Below are 26,215 nucleotides of genomic sequence, written 5' to 3'. Positions count from 1 at the left end.
TGGCACCTGTTTATGGCATTTGGCATCATCAAACCAGGCGCCCCTCTCAGATTCTGTTCCTACAAAGCCTCGCTTTCAGGTGCTCGCTGCCTGCAGGTCGTCAGCTTCCCTGGACCCCCTCCACCGAGGACATTTTTCAAGTGTTCGGTAAAGGAGGCAACCAGGAAACATCTGATCTTCTCACCAGAGGTGTGCTCTCTTGCCTCTTGCCTCTGAGCTCTTAAACATGTTTGCCACTGTCCCATGGTTTGTAGCACTTCCACACTCACTGATAGTGTAGGCATGATTTTATACCTCTTGCTTTCCCTTTTATATTTTAGCCTTCTTGGGGGCAGGGGCCACGAGTTATCAGCATTAGTATCGCCCATAAGACCTCATAGCTAAGAGGTTCTATTTCTCTAACAAATGAGTATGTTTCTCACTGTGACAGTGAAAAAAGGGAGAAAAAAGTGATGTAAGGAAGATAGGTTAGTATTTGTTAACAAAAGATATATGCAGATAGATTTCTAATTCCTGGACCGTAGCCAGGAGATGGATGATGGAGGTGGCAAGGAGTGGGAAGACGTGGGGGAGGGTATTCGGAGTGGCCGGGGAGGGCAGTCCAGGCATGAAGCCTCGGCAGGTGCTTTCCTCTCCCTGTGCTCTGGCCCAGCCTTGCTTCTGTGCTCCAGAACCCTGCGATACTTCTGGATATTTGGAGGCAGTTCCTATGAGCAGGTTCTATGACCCAAGTTGGCTGCGTATATTATACTCATACAAAGGAGTTTAGCTGTAAGGTGTCTGGAGAGGAAGTCTTGTCATTAATTGACCCCTATATTCATGTTGTAAAATTGCACCCAAAAGACGGGGCCTTCTCTCAAAGAGGCACACAGGCTGCCATACCGGAGTTGACGTGGGACACAAGCCATTCGAAAGCAGCAAGGACTCTGTGGGCAGGAATATCGCTATCCCTCGCCCACTGCCATTGCTCTGTGCGACCTGAGATTTGGGCATAATATAAAAGCCCTGTTGGCTGTGGGTTTGGTCTCTGTTCTCACAACCTTGGCAATTTGATTACCCTCCTTAAAGACCATTCTAACCACCTGGTGTCACAGTTCATCATCTTCTTAACTTAGGTGAATCCTCAAAGCTGGGCTCATTTCTTATCTCTTTTCATAAAATTTAATGGGCGTGCAATCTTTTGGCTTCTCTTTTTTTCCCTATGTCTGAAAATTTGTGATAACAAGAACCACAATGGCTACAAGCTTGTTTGAAGTTAATTATTTAAAATGAGCAAAGAAGACCAAGTACCTGAGAAGAAATTGGAAAGAAAACACTATGCCCTGCTACAGTTGGTTGGTATTTGGCTCTTTTATTTGTCTCCTGAGTGCCATAAGTGTCATTGAGCTCAGAGGACGTGAACATCCTGTACAGGAAATAGATGGTGTGTGGAGGAGGTGAGGGGGGCGCTGGCATTCGTTCTTGGAAGCCTTCAGTAAGCTTCACTTGACTACATTATAGAAACAAGTAAACAGCTGGAAAACAGGCTCCACTTGGACGGCTTCCAGCACACTTCACAAAGCTCAGGAAAAGCTCAGCAAAGCCACACGCTTTTTGTTTTCCTGAGGAAAAACTCTGCTTGTCGGTCTCAGGGTTAAGGAGTTTCAACAAGTTTTTATACAGATGCTAAAATGTGCTTTTTTGTATTTTCCTCTGTCCCTGAAAATCAAAGCCCAGTGATAGAATCAGAAATGGGGGCACTTAGTGACAACTGGACCACCTAGCTCCTGGAGAGGTGTTGGTGCAGCGACGATAGTGTGTGTGTGTGTGTGTGTGTGTGTGTGTGTGTGTGTGTGTGTGTGTGTGTGTGTGTGTAAAATCGTAGTTGAAACTTGAAGAAACTAAGCTCAGAAACGTTGATGTATGCATCTCAGGATTCCTACTTGGACTAAATAGGGCAGAATGAACATCCACTTCATCTCTCTTAGGAATGGCTTTATCAGGAGGACAATATAAACACCATGTCAGTCGTGATGTATGGAGAGATGCGAAGGTGAGGGGGAACCTACGACGATCTCAAGACTGTCAAAAGCTGCAGCTTTTTTCTTTTCCCAAAAAAATATTTTTCAGGAGAATACTAGAGCATTTGCTGTTTCTTTGTGAAAGTGATTTGGCTGCTCATTGGAGCAAAAAGGCCCTTTATGACCTGACTTTGCCCTTTATGAGGCCTGTCTTACCACATTGTGTTTATTTCAGAACCCGAAATTCACACTGAGTGAGTAGTGACAGGGAACAAAACCAGAGTCATTGCAATTTGCATTTGCTGGGGCAGTTTTTCTTTCTCTGCTGAACTTTGTTTCTTTTCTAGGAAAAAAAGTATTTTTAGCTTTCTTATGCTTCTCCATAAGAAGCTTACTACTATCTTTAAGACATTCTATCATGCTCAAAAACGTATAATTTTCTCATTCATAACTAATGTTTTCTGACACTGTCATCTTCCTTAAATTTTAGCCATAAAAAGAGTATATAATTATTGCAAATGGAGACATTGGAATATTGTGTATATCAGACAAGTATCTAACAACGTTCTTAGGTTTAGATTATCAGAATATTTCTTTTTATTTATTCCAGGTTTTCACTTTTACTCTAGTAGGACTAGAAATCAGACTCTTCTTTTTTTTTTTTTTTACTATCTGATTGCAATTTATATGATTAAGAAGCAACTGGTCAAATAAGTGTGAGGATAGGTTTAGAAACGAATAAAGAAATTATCCTGATGCTAATGAAGAAATCTGTGATGATTCCTATTTGAAAGACCTTCAAAAAACCCCAACAGCCATATTTAATTTAAGTGGTCACTTGGTATCTGACAAGGGAAAAAAGGTAGATGCAAGTCAATTTCCCATTTTCTAACTAGAAAGGGCATATCACAGTCATGACCACGTTTTTGACCACTTGACACAGGATAGCCTGGTGCAAGGTGCCTAAACAGTATACAAATGCTGCCTAGGAACTATACACGGGTATAAAGACGTTTAAATCAGTACTTGAATGCAGTGACAAAGTGCTCCTACTTCAGCCTGAGGAAGCAGCGCCACCTGCTGCTCAAGCTCTAGTTCATGTCTGAGAATTCTTTAGTAGAAACCGATGTCTACAGACCTAAGCACAAAAAGTTGATTTGTAGTCTGTTATCTTTTAAGATCTATATCTAGGTCAATGTATTGAATTTTTTTTTTTCTTGTGTGTGCACGTTTTAGTCTATACATTCACATTGGGAACAATAATTAAATAGAAGAATGGGAGAGAGAATGGGAGAGAAAATATAAATATGAAAAAACTGGGAATATAGAGTATTTCTTCTTGGTGTCTTTTATTCTGAAACTAAATGATGTTCTACATTTGCCCTTTTTAAAAAATGTATCTTTATTGTTGAAAGTATTACAGATGACCCCCCCCCCAATAACCCCTTCCACTCTGCTCCCACCCCCTTCCCCCAAACTATTTTCTGTCCATGGGCTATGCATGTATTCATATAAGTTCATTGGCTAATCTCTTCCTTCCCCCCCTTTCTTCTAAAATATGTCAGCCAGTCCATTTGTTTGTCTTTTTATACATAGTATTTACATAAGAATCAATAGATAACCAATGCTTGTTTAAATTGGACCGTTGTTCGTATTTCATTGCAGGCTGCCCAAAACTGAGTTCTTTATTACATGATTACAGATTTATTAGACCTCGTTGAGTTCCCCTTTCTCTATTGTTTTTATTCATAGCATAACACTTAATTGTACAATATTTTAAATAACTTCCAGTGTTCCAAATGTGTTGTTCATCATAGCATCACATAAACATTTAATAGTGTATTAAAAAGAGCATATATTTTTATTAAGTTGAGGTCGTTAATTACCCTTCCAATCATTTTGCTTTACTTCATTTAGTTTATTACACCACAACATAAAGTAAATAAGTGACAGCAGACATGGTACCATAGTGATTATGATCCTTTTTATCATTGCCTATAGCTCTCTTCCAAGGTCTAAACTGGTTATTGACCACTGACATTACTCATGATGAAACGTACACTTCTGTGTGGAGAAATTCATATCACTTCAGATACTGATTCATAATTAATTTTTCAGCATGCACTCATTTCTTTAAATTGTATCTGTCATACTGTTAATTTATTTATATTTTAATGGAATGTCACACAGTCTGGAATTTGTAACTTTTGATACTTGTCAGAGCTTTGGTTTTCTAACACACTGAAGATCATATCTATATCATATGCCAAAGCCAAAACTTTGTAACTATCTAGACATGCCAAAAGTACCGAGGATTCCAACTTTGTATCTTGGTTTGGCGAAAAACCTACTCAAATTCCAAATACTGTCAAAAACTTGATTTTTCTTATGTTCGTCCATATCTTAAAAGACTTTTGTTATATTTTTTGTAACATTCGATTAACACTGATTGACTACCTGTTATATGTTAGACATTATACTAGGTTGTAGAGGTGTGGTGATTAAAACATAAATCCCTTGTCCTCGGTGAGCTCCCTTTCTTGCTGAGCAACAGTGCATAGATAGTTCTAGAGCAGGGACAGGAAGTTGCTATGGGCAAGAAAGGAAGTGAACTCAACCCAAATTTAAGTAAATGGGTTAAGTTACTTTTGCTAATTTGGGGGAAATCCTGGGAGAGAAATCTCGAGTTGTATCTGCAGGTAAGATAAAGTGTTTGTTAGGGAGATAAGCAAAGGAAAGGCGAGGATTGGAGACAAGGTTTGCAGAGACCCTGAGATGAAAGAGAAGGGCAGGTTTTGGGAAACACGTTGTTTGGTTCACTGAGATTTAAGACTGCAAGTGACGAAGTTCTGAGAGATGAGACTAGACAAGTAGGCAGGGGTCCGATAATGGAGGATCTCTTCTGCATTCAGACTTTATTCTGAATGCTTTCATATTTTAAAGATATGTTAAGAAGGAAACCAGAGAGTGAGTGATGGGATGGGATTCAAAAGGATTAGAAAGCTGCCTCTAGCAACACTGTTGAGGAAGGATTTGAGTGGGGTATGGCTGGAAGGAGAAACATTAGTTAGGGGGTGGAATAGAAAGTGATCCAAGAAGAGTGATAAGTGCTGACTGCAGAGGGGAAGGAGGTGACTGGTTGATGCGCTATTACAGTAAGTAGAACTAATTTAATGATCCAGTAAAGATGAAGGCTGTAGAAGTCCAGGAAAACTTGTGTTTCTAGCATGGGAAGAGTTTGGTGGCAACATCCACTAAGATAAAGGCAGGGCACAGGTTAGAGATGAGCAAAGAGGAGAGGGGTTCTAATGTAAATATGTTCAGTACACCCAAGTGGAGAGTTCCAGTGGGCGACTGGTTACAGACATCTGAAGTTCAGAGGCGGGATTTCAGTTGGAAATCTTCAAATCTAATGTTTGTGAATCCTTAATAATATGTATAACTTGATTGATAAAACAATAAATTGGTTCTATCCTGCAAGGCCTTCCGTCACCTATCCCACTGTTTTTACACCCCTTTCTCCCCTCCCAGAGGACTGGTATGAACAGCTGTACCCCCTCATCCTGACCCTGAAGGACAGCATGGGGGAAGTGGTGAACCGAGCCAAGCAGTCCCTGACCTTCGTGCTCCTTCAAGAGCTGGCATACAGCCTGCCCCAGTGTCTGATGCTGACTCTGAGGAGGGACATCGTCTTCAGCCAAGCAGTAGGTGCCTCTTGTGTTTGTGAGCACAGCACAGTGCTGGGTTGTTCACTGCTATCCTTGGTGAGGACAGAGGTCGTCCATGGGCAGTTTTATTTTTAAAGGGATCATTTCCTGACAGTTTTGGTGCCCAGTTTTTCTTATTCATAATAAATATGAACCAAAAAGTACATGGAAACAGTTTATAAGACCTTAGTGTTTATTTCTGCAAAGAGGTGGTTAAGTCTCTGAAACGTAGACGTACAACTTTCGTGGAGCAGAAAGTCTGTGAAGGATGGGTCGTCCATGCTGTCATCGTATCATGCCTTGGGACCTTCCACACAGGACACAGTGGAAGGAAAGGGACAACTTCCTAGCAGGTGGCCAGCTAGGACTGGCAAAGGGGCCTGTTTGTAACCTGCTATTTATACAGCTCCCTCATAAATACCAGGACAGGTCTCATAATGGTCCCCTCTTTTGTTTATAAAAATAAATTTGCCTGCAGGAAGGCTTGGACGGGAGGTTTGACAGGACCAACTTCTTTACCTATCTATACCCAACCGTATCCATGACACCGAGGCCCGCCTCCATCACAGTGGCTGTGCAGGGGGTGTGGGGTGGGGGAGCTTCCTTCTTCCCTTCTGCCTCCTCCCCATGATTGAGTTTATAGACAGCCACAGGGAGAGAGAGAGACAGCAGGCCTCTCTTTCTAAACATTCCAGACAAATGGAATATTTTGACCAAACTGTCCCTGTCTCCCACTATTTCATGGATGCTCCAATGACATACGAGCTATACATTGGGCATTATGCTCTGACTGATACATATTTCTTCATTGAATCTTTTCAGTGACTCTGAAATGAGCACTCTTGTCTTTATTCTATTAGCACAAAAAATGTTTTTAAAAATAATAACATTTGTACGTGATAAATAATATTTTATTGTTTTACTGCTGCAAAGAGTAGAGACAGGATTTGAAGATATGACTCAGAGCCCATGCTCTTTCCTCTTTCACAATGCTGCCTTCCCCTTGATCAAAGACTGCCAACTGTTTCAACATAGATATATAAAGAGTTTTGCTACATGTACTTGAAAAATTTTAATTAAATCTCTAATGCCTCAGAAGTCTTCAATGTTTTCAAATTAAAGTTTTCAGTCCCCCATCAATTTCTTCAATGTGTTTTGTTGTTGTTGTTTTTTTTGTTTTTTAGCTTGCTGGATTGGTTTGTGGTTTTATCATCAAATTACACACAAGTTTGCATGACCCCAGCTTCCTCCAGCAGCTTCACACGGTGGGATTGATAGTACAATATGAAGGACTGCTAAGCACATACAGTGAGTATGGATGGCTTTGGTACATGTGAAAGTCATACTCCTAGTCATAGGATATTTGGCCCTTGGGTCCTTCAGTTAAACATAAAAATGAGAAACAATACTTTATTGCATTAAGCATGGCAGAAATGATGTAACTTTTTGTTTTTTGCATTCACCTTGTAACTGTACCCCCCTATTATGTTATGAAAAGAGAATTATAGATTATTTCATAGTGGAGACCTAAGCAGCCATCTGGCTTTTTTAATATAAAAGGCTCTTTGCCAACATAGTTTCAATAACTGGATTTTTAAAGCCCAACACTCTAATGTCTAGAACTACAGTGTTCAATACATAGCCTGGTGTGCCTATTGAGCACTTGAAATGTATCTAGTCCAAGTCAGTATGTATGAGATGTGTATACCACATTATAAGACTAGTTTTATATTAATACTTTTATTTTATATTGATATATAAATGGAATGCTATTTTAGATATATTGAGTTAAAGTAAAATACATTATTAAAATTAACTTCACCTTTATATTTTAGTCTTTTAAAAACTTGACTAGTTGGTTAGAGCATCATTCTGATACCTCAAGGTTGCCAGTTCGATCCCCAGCCAGGGCACATACAAGAATCAACCAATGAATGCATAAATAAATGGAACAACAAATCAGTGTTCCTCTCATCTCTCTTTCTCTCCCTCTTCTTTCTCTAAAGTCAATCAATAAAAATTAATAAAAAAATATATGAACTACCAGAAAATTGAAAATTATGTATGTGGCTCACATTCTATTTTTACTTGGTGTTGAACCTTACTTGGTTATCCCCTTCTTAGGCTTTATTTGTTAGTGTATTAAGATATAAAACTATCACGAGCCTTGGTAGGATCTTCAGTTCATCTCTGTTATTTCTAGAAATCAAATATCAGTCCTGCCAATGGAAAGATATCTGCACGACACTTTTTTTCATACAACAGTCAAAATATTTCTCCTGCCTCCCAGCAAATGAGTACATTCTTCCTTCCCCTCAAAGAGCCCGCGAACTGCTGGAGTCCGTTGGCATGGCTCTTATTTCACTGATAAAAACCTTCAATCTCCAAGGAAAATCGCTGAGAATGGATTCACTGCATTCAGAAACTCATTTACTAAAATGCTAGAACAAATTCCAGCAGTGAGGTGGACCACCCAGTGACATTTTTTTCAAACAGTATACTTGTAACCAGGCTCCTTTCCCTGTTCAGGTGATGAAATAGGAATGCTGGAGGACATGGCTGTTGGCATTTCAGATTTGAAGAAAGTCGCATTTAAAATAATTGAAGCCAAATCCAATGATGTCTTGCCCATTATAACAGGGAGACGGTAAGTGGTGCCCATTTCCTAAAAACCAGCTCTGCTAGATATTCATATTGACTTTTGACAAAGGAGCTAAGGAGAAGTAAGGTTTGCTTTGGATATTTTTGTTTTGTTCCCTTTTCTTTGTTGGTGAGAAATAAATGTAGGTGACATGACAGGGGAAGGCCTTGAAATACTCCTAGAAGTCTCCTGACTGTAAATTGTGCTGTAGTGAGGTGGGTATGGTATTGCTTCCCTGTGAAATATGAGGAATTCAAAATAACAGCTTGCATGAGGAGAACATTTTGTGCTTTATCTAGTGTAAAGCTCTGGATACTTCTACTTTTTACTTTTGCTGGAATCATTTGGTTAATAGCATCATAATTCTTGAGATGACTTCATATTAAATTCTGTTAAAAGCAGCAACATTTTAGAAAAGATGTATTTCTATGTCAGAGGCATATATCACCATTTTTCTTAATTATTTTTGACAATTCACTCTCAGACTGAGATTTCCGAGAATGGTTTTAAATAAATAGTTTTGAAGGTCAGCATATGGAAGGCAGAATATCAGAAATAAGAAAATGATGGTATGTAGTGTAGAGCTCTAACAGAAAAATTATATCCTATGGTAAATCATTTCGATCAGAAGTCCTCCAAGTTTTAACCATTTGAAAACATTCTCAGGCCACAATGAATAAATATGAATGTACCCTAGAGAGCCCCGTTCATGCTAGAGAGAGATGAAGAGACTAAGCTCAAGCCAATCTTGTTTTTTTGACTATAGTAAAAGTATGATAATTATTTTAAATTTTGTGTGAAGGATGGCTTGAGATACATGGTTGAATGAAGGTGGCTGCTTCTTATACATAAAGAAAAACCACATTCTCATAAAACTATTTCATCTGCCAACTAATGCTTAATTTGCCATTTAAGTATAAGTACTGGCATAAGTATGTACATATAGAGCAAAGGAGCAGAACGTAGAGTCCAGAAATAAACTATTACCTTCAGGGTCAGCCAATTTCCACAAAGGTGCCGAAACAAATCAATTTTCAAAGAAATGGTGCTGTGATAATTGGTTTTCTTTTCCCAATACATGTATGACAATCCTGGCAGTCTGTATAGTCCTGGAATCACATGAATTTTCCTGAATTCTGGGTAAAACTCTCTACATTTCTATATTCAATTCACACTGCATCAGATGTCAAGTTTCAAAATATACAAGTAGCTATTCTTGTTGACCATATTTTGTGAATCCTAATTTAAGTTTTCAACACTAAACACTAGGAGTAGTTTTTAATGGAAATTTCCAATTTCCAAAAAAAGTACCGGTGATATGTTAATGTTGCAAATGATAAGAACTCCCAAAGTTTAGCCTTAAATAATGAAGCTATTGCATTTTCATAAGGCAGTCACAAATAGGCAGCGTCATCAAGATAATAACAATCAGGCCATAGTGGTAAAAATGTTACAAATTATTTGGCATATTAGATTCACTATATTAAAAAATTTATCCTTAAATTGCTTTGTTATTCTTGATACTGGTTGGGTTTTATAAATTTTTTGTTTTTGTTTTAATATATGTTTATTGATTTCAAAGAGAGGAAGGGAGAGGGTGAGAGAGAGAGAGAGAGAGAGAGAGAGAGAGAGAAACATCAATGATGAGAATCATTGATCAGCTGCCTCCTGCACCCCCCCCCACCCCCTGGGATGGAGCCTGCAACCCGGGCATGTGCCCTGACCGGGAATTGAACCCCGATCGCCTGGATCCTAGGTCGACGCTCAACTGCTGAGCCATGCCCGGCCGGGCTGGTTGGGTTTTATAAATAACTAAATCAAGAAAACAAAGATTGAGGTTCTTATGAACATGGCCCTGATATACAAAAATGAACCAAAAAATTCTTCGTTTCCTGAAGGAACTCAGAGTAATGGAGAGAAATCAAACATGTAAACAATCCTCTATGCCAAGCAACTTAGTAGTGAAGTGAATGAAATGATTATTGAATGAATTAATAACAGAAAATAAGCAGATAGCAATCAAAAACCTAAAATAGTGCTGTATTCCAACCGTTTTATTGTTTGTTTCCAAAGAACCTAAAACAGCATAAAAACGAGTAAAGTAAGCAATGCTCCTTCTCTTTACCCTCCACTTTATTCAGCGAACATTACGTGGTGGAGGTGAAGCTTCCAGCGAGAATGTTCGAGTCTCTACCTTTACAGATTAAAGAAGGGCAGCTACTTCATGTGTATCCCGTACTTTTCAACGTCGGAATCAATGAACAGCAAACTCTTGCTGAGAGGTAAGATTAGTACTTAGGTTTTCTTTTTATTTACTTACTTACTTACTTATTTATTAATTTAATTTATTTATTTTTACTTTTTTTCAGTTACAGTTTACATTTGATATTATTTTGTATTAGTTTCAGGTATACAGCATAGTGGTTAGACAATCACATACTTTACAAAGGGTGCATCCGATATTTCCAGTATCCACCTGGCACCATACATAGTTACTACAGTATTATTGACTGTATTCCCTGTGCTGTACTTTAGACCCCATGACCACTTCGTAACTACCAATGTGTACTTCTCAATCCCTTCATCTTTTTCGCCCAGCTCCCCAACTCCCACCCCTCTGACAACTTTGTCTGTATCTATGAGTCTGTTTCTGTTTTGTGTGTTTATTTACTTTGCTCTTTAGATTCCACATATAAGTGAAATCATATGGCATCTGTCTTTCTCTGTCTAACTTATTTCGCTTAGCATATTGCCCTCTAAGTCCATCCATGCTGTCACAAATGATAAAATTTCATTCTTTTTTTGTGTCCAACTGATATTCCATCGTATGCCTGTACCACAGCTTTTTAATCCACTTGTCTATTGACGGGCACTGGACAGGTTTTCTTCTTTTTTTTTTTTTAATTTATCTTTATTGCTGAAGGTATTACAGGTGTCCCATTTTCCCCCCCAATTGATCACCTCCACCTCGTTCCCACTCCCTCCTCAGGCCTTCACCCCATTAGTGACTATGTCCATGGGTTATGCATATAACTTCTTTGGTTAATCTCTTCCCATCCTCTACCCTCCTTCCCTCTTTCCTCTGAAATATGATCGTCTGTTGCATGTGTCAATGGCCCTGGATCTATTTAGTTCGTCAGATTCTTTGGTTCATTAGCTTCTCCTTCAAGAGGACCCTTCAACATTTCCTGTAGTTCTGGCCTGGTGGTGATGAACTCCTTTAGCTTTTCCTTGTCTGAGAAGTTCTTTATCTGACCTTTAGTTCTAAATGATAGCTTTGCTGGGTAGAGCAATCTTGGTTGTAGTTCCATGTTTTTCATCACTTTGAATATTTCTTGCCACTCCCTTCTGGCCTGCAAAGTTTCTGTAAAGAAATCAGCTGACAGTCATATGGGTGCTCCCTTGTAGGTAACTAATTGCTTTTCTCTTGCTGCTTTTAAGTCTCTCTTTGTCTTTAACCTTTGACATTTTAATTATGATGTGTCTTGCTGTGGGCCTCTTTGGGTTGCTCTTGTTTGGGACCCTCTGTGCTTCCTGGACTTGTAAGTCAATTTCTTTCCCCAGGTAGGGGAAGTTTTCTTTTTAATTATTTTTTCTTTTTAATTATTTTTTCAAATAAGTTTTCATTTCTTGCTCTCTTTCTTCCCCTTCTGGCACCCAAATAATACAAATGTTGGGCTTCTTGAAGTTGTCCCAGAGGCTCCTTATACTATCTTGTTTCTGGAGTCTTTTTTCATTTTGCTCTTCTGGTTGGGTGTTTTCTGTTTCCTCATGTTCCAAATTGCTGATTTGATTCTCAGCATCCTCTACTCTGCTGTTGACTCCCTGTAAATTATTCTTCATTTCAGTTTGTGTAGCCTTCATTTCAAATTGATACTTTATTATGTCATCGATTTTCTCAGTTGTTTTTGTAATACTCTTACTAATATGGTTGAGCATCCTTATAACCATTATTCTGAACTCTGTATCTGTTAGCTTGCTTGGATCTGTTTCATTTAGTTCCTCTTCTAGAGATTTCTTCTGTTCTTTCCTTTGTGACATGTTTCTTTCCCTCCACATTTTGGCTGCTTCCAGGTGTTTGTTTCTATGTATTAGGTAGAGCTGCTGTGTCTCCTGGAATTTGTAGAGTGGCTTTGTGTAGTAAGTGTCCTTGAGGGTCCAGTGGCTCAGCCTCCCCAGTCACCTGAGCTGGGCCTTCTAGGCGCTCCCCTGTGTGGGCTGTGTGCACTGTCCTGTTGTAGTTGAGTCTTGGTTGTTGTTGGCGTCACTGGGAGGAATTGACCCCCTGGCCAGTCGGCTGTGAGGACCAGCTACAACTACGGCCAGAGAGCTGCTGTGCTGGAGACACCCCTATGGAGCAGGATTTACTTCAGTGGAGCTTTGGTGTTCACCAAGTGTGCCCCTTGAATGTGTCACTCGTGGATGTGGTAGGGTTGTAATCCAGCGTGGTCGAGTCTGACCACCAGGTAGGTACACTGTCTCTGGGGCCTCCCAGGAGGTGCAAAGTCAGCCTGTGCCAGTGCCTTGCCCAGGGCCACCCAGCATGAGCTACACAGCACACAGTAGGTGGCTGCTACTTGTGCTGGGCTTGGAGGTGTCCAGGAGAGGCCAAGCTATGAGCCAATGCAGCTGCCGCTAGTGCCAGGCCTGGGGCCACTTATCAAGCTGTATGAGACCCGCTGCTGCTTGTTTGAAAGATTTTAGAAAAGTCCTAAACATGAGGCTCGAGAGGCCACTTGCAGTGAAAAGCCCCTGGAAATGGCCTGGATGAGCCTGCAGGTGGGAGGGGCGGGGCCTCCGGGAATCACAGGGCGGGGCCAAAGGTGTGAGTCAGGTGCTGGCGATTCAAATATGGTGCCTCCCTGCCGGCTGTGTGTGGAGAGGACTCGTCAAAGGAGCAATGGCCTCTGCTGGCTCTTCTGCCTGGGAGAAAGCTTCCCCTCCAGCTCTCACCCCGATTTCAGGCAGGTTAGTTCCTCCCCGAGTGTCCCAGGTCCTTTTAAGCTGCTGCCCGGCGCTGGGCTTAGAGGGAACGCATCTGAGTGAGTCTGTGCGCGGGCCCTTTAAGAGGATCTGCTGGGGCTCCCGCAGCCTCCGTGACCCTCAACAACAGTCCTTGCTGGTTTCACAGCCTGAAGCTGTGGGGACGTCTCTTCTTGGCCCTGGGACCCTGGGCTGGGGGCCTGCTGTGGGGCTGGGACCCCTTGATCCTCCAGGAAACCTCCACCGCTGAGATTCCCTCCTGGGTTTAAACCCGGGCACCAGGTGTGGACCCGAGGCCGCATCTCCGGGATCCAGCCCCGATCCACCCGCGTCTCCGCCCCTCCTCCCGGTCTCGGTGCTTCTTCAGTCCCCTGGTTGTAGGGCTTCTGTGCAGCCAGATCTCAGGAGGCTCTGAGTGATGGTGGTTCTGTATTTTAGTTGTGATTTTGATGTTGTGGGAGGCGGCGGGTGCAGCTGTGACCTACGCCGCCTTCTTGTTTCTTTTGGCAGGTTTTCTTTTTAATTGTTACATGTGTGCTGAGCAAGTCCACATGTTCCTGCACATAGAACATAGTTAGACTTGTGGCTAACATTTTCCTTTCTGCCAGTACCAACTTATTTGATACATTAAAGAAAGATATTCTTATTCAAGGATTCCTGGCTCCCATCAAATTTAAATGTGGCAAAATACTAAGGAAAATATTGTTGTCAATACTAAACTATTCACAAGGACTTTCTTCATGTTTCTAAATACATATGTGTACATCAAATTTTAGAATTTTTTATGTTCATATGTACAACATTGTAAAACTTAGCTAATTGTATTAATACTTCCTAAACCTAAAACACAGTCTCTTTTTCCTATTGTTTTATTTATTCAAATAATTTTTATTAGGGGATGTTAAAACATTTTTTCATAATAACCTTCTCAAACAACAGATGATTGTATATGATCCCATGAGTTACTGTCAAAAATGCTTTCTTGAACAGAGAGAGGGATTACTTTTGCATCTTTCATGGTTCACATGTAGACATTATTGAAAATGTGGATAAGAGTTAAGATTCATAGGACACATTTTTAAGAGATTTTAGAGAAAGAAGTTACCATCTTGTTGTAAAGTCTGGATGGAGAAGTTCCCCCACAGGTAAAACTTTTGAAGAGCTTAATAAATAGTCCTTAGTATTTAAAATGTTTTCTTGTCTATAATTCACTCTCCGCAGGACTCCTTTCCCCATAGGAAGCAATTGAAAAGTGCCTAGCAGATTTTTTGCCACTATCTGATAGTACATGTTAGGCCTTTACCAATGTTATTTATGAAGCAAAAAATACCATTGTATTTTTAGTCCTCTTGAATTTCGGTGATGGTCAAGGTGCCTGTTTTTATCTATTATTTCCAATAATTTTCCCTTTTCTCCCTTTTATCCAAAAGATATTTCCTGGACAGCATAGGTGTTCATAATTCTCACTTGCCAGTTATGTACAAGCATAGGGGCTGATGTTTTAGACATGATATTTCTTTTGTTTATATTTGGTGATTATGAGAACATTTTGGTGTGACAAAGGGGCTTGATGGAATCAGAGCCAGTGGGGAATGGAATGTGTTTGAAATCACTATTGTGCATCGTTGCTTAAAAAAGGAGACTCGTGCCCTGGCCAGTGTGATTCAGTTGCTTGGGCATTGTCCCATGTACCAAGAGGTTGCTGGTTTGAGTCCTGGTCAGGTCACATGCCCAGGTTGGGGGCTCCCTCCTCAATAGGGGTCATGCAAGAGGCAGCCAATTGATGTTAAGCTCTGACATTGATGTTTCTCTCTCTTCTCCCTTCCTCTCTTTAAAAAAAAAAAAAAAAAATCAGTAAACTATTCTTTAAAAAAAAAAAAGGAGACTCCATAGGCTTACTGCCATCTATTTAAAAAGGAAAAGTAAAATGTGTAAATGTGTTCCTTTTATGTGCTATTTTATATCCATAACTGTTTTCTTTTTTCTATTTTTAGGTTTGGAGATGTTTCTTTGCAAGAAAGTATTAATCAGGAAAATTTTGAACTTCTAAAAGAATATTACACGATATTTATGGAAAAGATGCCTCCTGATTGTAAGTCTGAGAGCTATAGAAAACAATAATAATTGCTTGATTATAAATCTTCAGATGAGGTCGGACATAGAGGTCAATTGAAGAAAGAGTATGGGCTGGCGATGTGAGAGCGCTTTTGAGATTATCTGAGCCAAAAAGGCTGATTGCCAAGATGACACGGCCCACACCTGCCTCGTTGCCCTGATTGCTCTCTTGAAGGGGTCCTGCTGCTCATGCTAGGACCTCAACGTCAGTGCCACTGGAAAATGCCGACAGTTAAAATGAGGAACTTATCATTAGAGTCCAATAGAAATTTTGTGTCATTATTAAGCATATAAAATACTTTAGTAAAGGTTTAAGTTTTTGATTTATAAGCTACATCAGATGTATCATGCATATGCAAGGAAAAAATCAGAATACAAGTTCTATAGGGAATATAGAGTGACATGAAGTAGGGAACCAATTTATCACATACACTTACTGCAATATTTATGTGAAAAAATATTAAGACATCTAAGCCTGCAGAAATTTGTTTTACACTTTTGGATTATTTATTTACTTATTTAGGCCATTGTTTGGTTCTGTCGCTCTTTTTCCCCACAAAATTAAGCACATAATATTTGAGTAGTCCAAAACCAATAATGTCTTTGGAGTTCATCCATAAGTAGTATAAATATGTTGAGATACTAAGTTTTAATAAAGTAAGAAATATTTTCATATTTTTAACCAACAGCTGTAATAAAAGTCTACCTGTCACTGAATTACTAGCAATCTGTTCACTGATCTCTATTCTGACACTTAGTTTGAACCATCTTAGGTAGCAGAGTGTTTGGATCTTTTCATAGCACAGTGAATCTTGCCTGAATATATTATAATGGCATATGTTTGTCCATGTGTACATGTATAGTTAGAAAATTTCTCTTGAAGTTTTATTTTATTTCACATAAAATATTTTTAATGCCAAAATGAAATTGAGTACAGGGAAATTCTTTGGCAGCCAGCATACTTATGAATTTCAAATTTGTTAATTACTTGAAAACTTAATAATATAAACAAAACTATTTTGCATTAGTAATTAATTTTTAAAAAGAGTTTATTTAAGCCAAGTATGGAGATTGCAAGAATGAACAAACCCTTTCCTGTAAATCTTTGCTGAATCTTTATCTGAATCGAGAAGTAAATATCTGAAATTGGCGTCAGAGTTGTTGATGACGGTGAGGTCCGTTTGCTCTGTCTGGGTACTGTGTGCTGTAGATTTCTCCCTCCACATCTTCTTTGAATAGTGATCTACCTCTCTGTGTGACAACAAGGCAGTTGTTCTCTCTGCCTTGACTCTAAGGCACATTAAATCATCAGGATCTACTTCCCTTCACACCCTACCTGGCCTCTTTGATCAACTGAGATAACACTAGTGGGGCAGGTATTAGTGCTTCTCTCTCTTGGTCTGATCTTCCCATTGGGTTTCATGATCTCAGAAACCTTTCAGGGCCCCTTTCATGCCCACCTAGATCATTAAGACCACTAAATTTGGGGTTAACAAATAAAAAAATAAAATAAAGCACTTATATAAATCATTAGCACAAACTGTTCCGTGTTTTATAGCCACCATCACATTTGCTACATGATTTGGAGCAAATGTGATGGTGATTTGATTGGATAAAATGCTTATTTCTCTACCCTTTAAGTGAGGAGTAAGCAAGTATCCATTTATCATCTCAGGTTTCTCTGTTCTCTCTAAGTAATAATACCCATCTCTTGCCCTTTTTCCAAACAAAGGAGAGGGATGTTTTCACACAGGCCTGTTGAAATGCTTCCCCCTGTCGACTCCTATGTTAGAGCTACAAGGGAGAGCTTTCTGGCCTAGTGAGCTAAGAAGGTAGAACAGTCAGGGCCCTTTGTGAGATAAATATTGTAAACTATCTTTATAATACTTCATATCCCTGTCCCATATATAGTTGGTTTAGTGGCTCTGCAATATTAAAATGACTACCCCCACCCCATTTCATTATCTGCTACTCTTAGTGTTGCTACTATCCTACATCTAGTCCCCTTGTGATTAAAGGATGGCTGGTGTGCACTATTCCCATGCTCAACCAAAGAGATAAAGAGCTTTTCTTCCTTTTTGCATTTTATAGGGTCCTGAGCTTCTCTCAGCTGGAACATCATAGGTCACCCGCATACCCCTGAAATAATTGCCAAAGTCAGAGTCAAATGCCAAGTGGCTTAGATTTAGATGCACATCCTTGAACTAGTCCTGATTTCAAGGGTGCTCAAATTGCACCAGTTGACTTCAGAGTAAGAACATGATTGATCCCATGTAGACTTTATGCCCTCTACACAGTGGGAAATGGGTGGAACAGGTGCTGGGATGACAGCTGTAACTTCCATTTCACCTTGGAAGACCTGACAACCTGAAGTCATTGACCATGAGGAGATTAAACTATTGCCTTGGCCTCGTTAGTGTTACAGCTCAGTCAGCTGAGAGTTCACAGTCCCATTCCTGTTCATTGGTCAGCACCCTGTCCAGATTCAGGTCAATGTCAGATTCAGAGCTGTTGTTGTTGAAGAAGCCCCATTTGACAAAACGAGACAGGCGGTCCTCAAAAGTGCCTCTGGACTTGGCTGTTCTGTTCCATCGGGAAACTGAAGGAGTCAGTCCCTGGGTTTGTGAATGTTCTTGATCATGATCTCTGCATGCCCCTGCATCTGTAAGATAACATTCTCTACATCCTGAGAAAGTTGGCATCCTATCTGAGGCTCTGAACTCTTTTGTGAATGTCTTCCTTTGTTTTTCAGAGTTGACACAGGATTTAATAATGTGGCCTCTTCTGCCAAGACTTTTATTAATTGTTTTCCACTGCAAGTCGATGAAGCTTGACAGGGTTATTGTCCTTGTTTTGCAGTTGAGAAAATAGGGACAGAGGGTTAAGCAACTAGCCTAAGACCACACATCAAAGCAGGGACAGATCTGGCATGAGAAATCATTTTCCTGGAATTTTGGCTCAATACTTTCTTTAAAAACAGTTATGAAAGTTTCAATCAAACAAACAAAAAACAGATTATGAAATAACAAACACTCGAGAACTCATCCCTCAGCCTCACAGATTTTGTAAGAAAGAAATATTTTCAGTTGAAGGGGAAGCCCTATCTGGTTTCCGTCTCTAACCTTCCCCCCTAAGAAAATCAATACCCTGAATTTGGTGTTTTGCATCCTCATAGACATTTTTACTCCAAATGTATGTAACCATAGAAAATATGGTACAGTTTTGCACATTTACCTTTATATTATTGCTGTTATCATATATGAATCCTCCTATAATTTGCAATTTTTACTCAACATTTTTTGTATATATCCATGATGATACATACAGCATTTATTTATCTTACCTACTATATATTACATTGCAACACTGCATTACAGTTTTCTCTCTATGAAATTTATAAAATTTTTGTTTGATATTAAACAATAAAGAATGAACATTCTTGTAGCTTTCACCATTTTATTACATCCTTTAACCCCATTTGAATAGAGAATATTCCTATGGAGATAGGCATAGAGATTCATCACTCTGTCTAAATTTAGTGTTAGAGGAATGCAGGAATGCACAGCAAAAACAAGACTTATTGGCTATATTTACATTTGAGGAGACTGATTTTTAGTCTAAAACCAATTCATGTTCCCTGTATGCCATGATTTTCAGTGGACATATCAGGATTTATCATTATATCTTGAAATCTCACCTATTAATCTACAAACTAGACATTACTTATGAAACTTCTTTCAGGAACCAGATCTGAATTTCTGTGGCCTGCAAGACTTTTGTCAGGTTGAAGAAAAAAAAATTGGCACAAGCAAAGTGTTGGATTGATAGGGATATTCTCTGAATAAGGCAAGTTTTATTATGACAGAAATAGAAATAGTGATCCAAACACTGTAAGCACATCAAAGTGACTTCCTTCTAAAAAGCATGCCATCAAGAGAAGGGGTGAAATTACTAAAGAATGTCATGTCTGTCTATGCTAGAGCAGTATCTTTACGGGCAAAGGATGGCCATTTGATTTCTACTCAGGAACTGTATAGTTGGTTTAAAATGGCTGATTAAAAAATCTCCATGTCAATAATGAAACGAAATTATGTTGAAAAATCATTATGCTTTATTCTGGACTCTCAAAATTCTGAGGAAGCTGGTGCACTGTGTTAATACTGGAATTGCTTTTAGTACCCACAGCTAATTGTGAAGACATCAGCACAGATTTGGGATAAATTACTGGCACAGGAGTTGGGAGACTGTGTTTTCGATATTTGACTCTGCCTCTGACTATGAACTTTGTGAAAAAGTCACCTAAGCATCTTGGACATGAGGTTCCCCTAAATCAGTGCTTTGCACAATTTTTACATTTACCCTATATATATATTCTCTTGATTCAGACTAGCTATTCAGTAGTAAAAAATGGAAGGTTATATCTTATATCTCATCTATGCAATGCTTTGATTGAAGCAATCATCATCAAGAAGAATGTTATTCTTGCTGGTATAATAGTATTATATGACCAGTTGACATTACCACAATGACACAGGATAAGGGGTGGGGGAAACTGATTCATATTTCTAAGTAGAGAATAAAACTAGGGGATTAATAAGTATGATTATCTTCACATAGTCTGCTCCAAATAATATTTGTTGTTATAGATTGCATTTGCAAATATATTGAGAAAAATTTCATGAGCAGCTTATACTATTTCCTTTTTCCCCCCAGACATTTCAAATTTTCAAGAACAAAATGATTTAAAAGGATTACTAGAAAATCTCCATCAAAATATTCAAGCCAAAAAGAGGAAGAACGTAGAAATCATGTGGCTGGCTGCAACGGTAAGCACTGTCCTGTCACATCTTACTTACTGTCACCATGAGGACCAGCAAGCATTACTGGGTGCCTGCTAGGTAGGGGCCAGCTTTTGCACTCTGAGTTGCCAGATGCCATCCTCCATCTAGGAGAGTAAGCATTTTCAGTGTCACTGGTAGTGCTATCAATAGACTAGAACACAAATTGGAAGAAGATGAACTCAATGAGAAAGAGTCCTTCTCATTGGCTTTTTTCATAAATCCCGGATGTGTTAGACACTTTGAAGTTAAAGGAAGTGTCTTTAATTTTCTTGATGTTGCATGTTTCAGTGTCAATAGCTCATATCATGCTCTAGAGACTCATAATTTCAACAGAATGTAGTTATCAGATCTCTGACTTACATCCTCAGTAAGGCTCCTGGACATATTGTTCAATTAATGAGCTTGTAAATGTGTTTGTTAATTTAGATATTGGCATAGAATGTATTACTGGTGGATTGCTCTCTGGGTAATGAGCTATATATGGTATGGTTCTTTCTCATTTAATGGCACCCTCAGGATAGAAGATCTTCCTGCTTTCCCACCCCAGGTTTCTACAAGAGTGAGCAAGAGAATCTTGCCTGTGGTTTGCAAGCTCCTATGTGGCAACCTTTCAAGCATAGCTCCTATGAACTTACAAATTTTGCTAAACATTCAGACCCTCAGGACTGGATCTTTTCATTAGGAAAGGCACACCTTGGAGATCTCTATGATGAATTCCATGTTTGTAGTTATTCTCAGCATTTCTCATGTAATTTGGAGTTAGGTTAACCCATCTTCTAGCATACTCTATCCATTCTCTATTAATAGCATTTAAAGCAGAGCCTTTCCCCCTGCTGCCAGGGCTTCAGTTATAATCCAATATTATTTCCTCTCTTCTGTGGAAAAGGAATGGATAATTTACCATGAGTCAAGATATAAAATAATTTACCAAGAGCAAGGCAGAGGAAAGCTGCTTTAGTTTCCCTTCCTGTCCTCTTGGAGCCACAGGGAAGGACATCAAAGGTAACAATATGAAGCATGGCTTTCAGGCAGCTCATTTACACTGGTTCCATTTAGCACCATAGTGCATTACATGAAGATTGTTTTTAATAGTTCTTCCCCCAGTGTGGCTGCTCTTTATATCTTCAAACACTACTATGGTTGTTAATTCTCACAAAAAAATCACAAAGGGAGGTTGTAAGTTATTTTTGCTATTTCCCTAATAATGTTATAACATGAAGGAAGTTTGATTGCTTACCAAGGCCATCTGACAACTTGGATGCAGATCTATGTTGATGTATATGTATCATGCAGTTATGTAAATAGGAAAATAAAGGATGAACACATGCAAACACAAATGTACATTTTTTCTTAGTATGTGTACTTTCTCATTTGAATATATAAAAGGTTTTCCCATAAATTCCATTCATTTCTGAAATGTATATACTGACCAAATATGTTTTACTCACAACTTCCAGTTGTGTGAAAGTACCTGCCTCTATGAATACACAGCACTCATAATGTGGAAATTTGGAACATTGACTTCATTATTAATAGCATATCTGTAGGCTGATACCTCAGTTTCAATATCCTGTAAACCAAGGACCATGATAATACTCTTAAAATGAAGAAATACAGAAATCCCTTTTGACATTTTCCAAAAAGCTTTTACTTCTGCCTCTAGTTCCTTTTCCCCCTCTTCTTTAAATCTATTAATGAAAATACCGCTTTTGATAAATTTTTACAATCTAATTGAAAAATATAAAGCTATTTGGTTTAATCATAACTGCATTAAAAGAAATAAAACTGAGAATCTGAAGACCAAATGCCAACCAGATGTGTTAAATTAAGCTCATATAGTTAAAAAGTTGTAAAAACCTAGAAATCAAGACCCAACTCTTCTCGATTTTAAATTTAAAACACTAAGTATCCTTAGTAGGATATTACATATAATAGTGACAATATCGTTTTTAAATATTCATTCTTTTAAAAAAGCATAGCTCATAAGTAGACATTGAGGTTTATGTTTTATTACCATGAATATAGTCCAACCTTTGTTATTTTACATTAAAATTTTTGAAATACTGTTTATTTGAAAGGATGTGAGTTCTCTGGATGGATAAAGTTTATATGGTGAAATCATGCTCTCATATTTCTCTAGTGACTTCTATTGGAAATAATGAGAAAATACCAAAGGTTCTAATAAGGTCTGGGAAATGCTAGGTTAACTATAAAAATCACCACTAAGACACAATATAAATTCTTGACAAACTGTATTATATACTCTCCTCAAAACTTACAACTATTAAGGCCTCCTTGATGGCAGAGAATTAAAGCAGGCTTGTATTATATCACGTTAGGTTTATTTTAAGTGCATGTTGGTTAGCATTGTTGATGCTCAAGTTGATTGTTGGTATCTCATATCAGGGCTCTACCATGGGAAGGGAAGAGAAAGGAATGGAATGAGTCACCTTTTAACTGTAAGGTGATAACAGAAGAGATTATTGCTTCTCCTGATTTACATCAGAATAACAAAAAAAGAATTACAAAGAAAAACAGAATTGGATGGAAGTTAAAGACTTGGTTCTTAGAGTTAGGTAGACTTACATTAGCCTCATGGTTCTACTTTTTTGTACACAAGTTACTTAACTCATCCAAACCTTAATGTCCTTATCTGTAAAATGAAAATAATTATACCTTCCTCCAGGGTTCATGTGCAGTTAATTAAATTTCAAGTATATATGATATTTATTAGTTTGGTACCTGGTACACAGTAGCTGTGCGATTAGCAGTGGCCATTTGGGGAGGGGGGTCCTTATTTTTATTAGTCATATTGATGAGTGGTTAGTGCTTCCCTCATCTGCTGCACTGGTACCATTTGGATCTTTGAAATTTCATGACATAAAACCAAGACTAGCAAAGGTTGCTTAAAAGTAAAGTAAGATATTAGTTATTTAAGATTCAAATCAAGTGTCTGATCCCCTTCACAATTAAGGTGCTGTTCCTAAGCTGTGATCATCACAGTTATCCACTGCAGCTCGGGCCCCTTTCCAGGGAGCATTGCTGCCTCGGCTGGACATTGACCATCCCATGTGACTTCAACAGTCCCACGCCTCACTCCACACAAAGAACTACATAAAATCTGTTCTACTAACTTGTGAAATGAACAGGTGTTTTTACATTCAATAGGACAGACTGAACCAACAGATTATCACAGATTAACATAAATTTAGTGTGTTTAAACAAGAAGAGTTTAGGAGTCCCACCCTTTAGAGTAACCAACTGATGAACAATAAATGGTTTATACATCTGTGTTACAGATTTGTCGAAAACTAAATGGTATTCGTTTCACCTGTTGTAAAAGTGCCAAAGACAGGACGTCGATGTCAGTGACGCTTGAACAATGCTCCATCTTGAGAGACGAGCACCAGTTGCACAAGGACTTCTTCATCCGCGCGCTGGACTGTATGAGAAGGTATTCACCTGTCTAACTTTCTTTCTCTTACAGTCATTTTAAGTTTTTTGTTGTTGTTTTGTTTGTTTGTTTGTTTTCCAAATGCATATTTTACTGGAGTACTAACCACTTAATAACTTCACTGCATTTCCATGGTTTATAGCTCATGACATGAGCTCACTCCCCCTACTCATTTTAGGCAATACAAGAGAATGTGGCTGGATTTTGATAATATGCATGGAGGCTCTACTTCACTAGCTCATTTAGACCTAAGTTAACAGGCTCTAGTGTTTTCCTATATAACACTTGAAGAACACAGTTTCTTTATATATAAGTAGTTATAGATATACACAAATTAAAACTAAGTTTTTATCCAAAGAAAATATTGCAACTAGCAGGTGATCCTCTTATGGGTTGCAGGGTCTCCAGGTTGATAACCTCCTTTCTAAAATTATTTTGACATCACTCATCATAAAGATGGGATGACACTGATTCTTTAAAATAGAGAATTCACATTGTTACTCTGCTGACATTTAAGATGCAGTGCCTGAAGTCATATGTATCTTGATTCGTTTCCACAGTAATTAAATCTAAAGTCAAAGCCATAACGGGAAGGAAAAAGTTACCCATTCACAATGTCTGTCAGCAAGGACACACATTAACTAAAAAGTTAAACGAAATAGCCCCTTTGCTACAGAGACTGATTCAGAAGCACACCAGGAAGCCTGGGGCAGGCTCCTTGTTCCCGGGAAGGAATGTCATGTGATGCTCTCGATAGGGTTGCTTCTGATCTACCATGTCATTCATTAGCTTCCACTTTTCTTTGAACTGCTGTGGTCTTTCAATGGAGACTTTGCCGCTTTCTGTGCCTGTATGTTTTCCCCACTAATGAGAGGTTTCTGAAGTCCTCTGTTTTACCCATTTCATGTCTCTTGGCATGTCCATTATTCAGTGGAGTTCTATCATAATTTTTTGATAGATGCATGAGGATGTATGTCTTAGAGGCCTGACATGAACATCTGAGCCATATAAAACACGTTTGGTTGATATAAAATCTTCTTTCAAAAATAATCTCGCTTTTCAAAAGTAATCTATGAGGCCTAATGGGGGAAATTCAGAATCAGAGTATGAAATCTCCTAATGTGCATACAAAGAATAAGTGTTACCATAGATGAACAAAGGGGCTGGAGAGGAGAGCTGGAACATATGATATTACAGACCAGAGATACTAGAGGACTAAAATGATTCAACCAACATAAATCAGCTGGAAGGTGAAAGTGTTATTTATTTAAGGTGGAGGTAATGGTTATTTTCGACAGTATTTTCCAATGTGCAGGGTTTTGGGGAAGGGAGAGGATTTGCAGAACTGCTCTCTGCTATCTGGGGAGCCCTACAGTCCAGTGGCTTTAAAATGCACATCAGAATCACTGTTTTAAAGGAGTTTAATTTTTATGTTTTTGGATGTATTGAAGTTTTTTTTATTTTATTTAACATCCATTGCTATTTATTTTACTCTGAATTCTTTGAAAGTGCACCCAGGTTATAATATCACTGCTTTCCTGCTTTTATTTTTTTCCCTATCTATATTGTGTTTGTCTCTGTAAGAGTTTCAAATTATTATATATAGATGAGCAAAATGTTGTTGATAAAAATAAATAAATAAAGCTTCATCTATCTGCTATTCAGAAACCCCCACACCAGAATAAGCTCCACGAGAATAGGTATTTCTGTTTTCCTTTGTTCACTGCAATAGCACCATACCTAGAACAATGCCTGGTGATAGCAGGTTCTCAATAAATATTCTATGAACGAGTGAATGAATGAATGAATGAAGTTCATGTTTTATATATTAGGAAGTTTTGTACATGCATAGGCATTTGGAATTAAATACATCAAATTATCACTCAGTTGTGACATATTTATAAGCAAAAGTTCCATGTGGTGAAAGTGGGAGCTTTGGAGAAGTGATGATACAAAATCAAAACAAACAGGCTACTAACAACGTACCTTACGCCACAGTGTGTATCCCCCGTTTGTGCAGTGTTCAACAATTTCATTCTCTATTTTCCTACACATCCAGTATTTACTTGCAGCTGCACACTCCCAACATGAGTCTCTAGCTGCAATCTGACTGATATGGAAAAAGAAGACCGTCTTCAGATTAGTAAGGTAGCAAGGTACCTGGGTAGATGTTACTCTGTAAGGAACTCTTAGTAGTTGCCTATATTGCAAGACCAAAGCAGTGATTCACAACCCTCAGTGCCCATTTGAAACTCTGGGGGCTGGAGGTGACTGGCAGGAGTCCCGCCATCGACAAGCCAATGGGATGGAGCCAGGGGGGAAACCACTTGACTAAAGGCAGCCTCACCTAAACCAGGCACCCTTCAGCCATTGATTTCAGTGGCTTTGTGGTAAGTCCGTGAGCCTGGTCTACATACCCTTTCTTTGAGTTTTGAGGTGTATGTGTATTGTTAATTCCCCCTTGATCATCTACA

The 26,215-nt window shown here is 38.8% G+C and overlaps 1 protein-coding gene across 5 annotated transcripts in view; it reads left to right on the top strand.

The window, feature by feature from the left end:
• The window catches only part of INPP4B (inositol polyphosphate-4-phosphatase type II B), a 531,720-nt gene that overhangs the window by 462,657 nt on the left and 42,848 nt on the right, over positions 1-26,215 (top strand). For all 5 annotated transcript variants that reach the window (XM_087816497.1, XM_087816494.1, XM_016206930.2 and 2 more), the window contains 7 exons: positions 5,532-5,704; positions 6,892-7,015; positions 8,237-8,354; positions 10,490-10,630; positions 15,326-15,423; positions 20,160-20,272; positions 23,587-23,741. In XM_087816497.1, coding sequence (XP_087672623.1) covers positions 5,532-5,704; positions 6,892-7,015; positions 8,237-8,354; positions 10,490-10,630; positions 15,326-15,423; positions 20,160-20,272; positions 23,587-23,741 — 922 coding nt within the window. The remainder of the gene's footprint in view (positions 1-5,531; positions 5,705-6,891; positions 7,016-8,236; positions 8,355-10,489; positions 10,631-15,325; positions 15,424-20,159; positions 20,273-23,586; positions 23,742-26,215) is intronic.

Source organism: Miniopterus natalensis, chromosome 4, assembly GCF_054644295.1.
Source record: "Miniopterus natalensis isolate mMinNat1 chromosome 4, mMinNat1.hap1, whole genome shotgun sequence".
In the NCBI taxonomy this organism is placed as follows: Eukaryota; Metazoa; Chordata; class Mammalia; order Chiroptera; family Miniopteridae; genus Miniopterus; species Miniopterus natalensis.
This window is presented reverse-complemented; position numbering and strand designations above follow the sequence as displayed.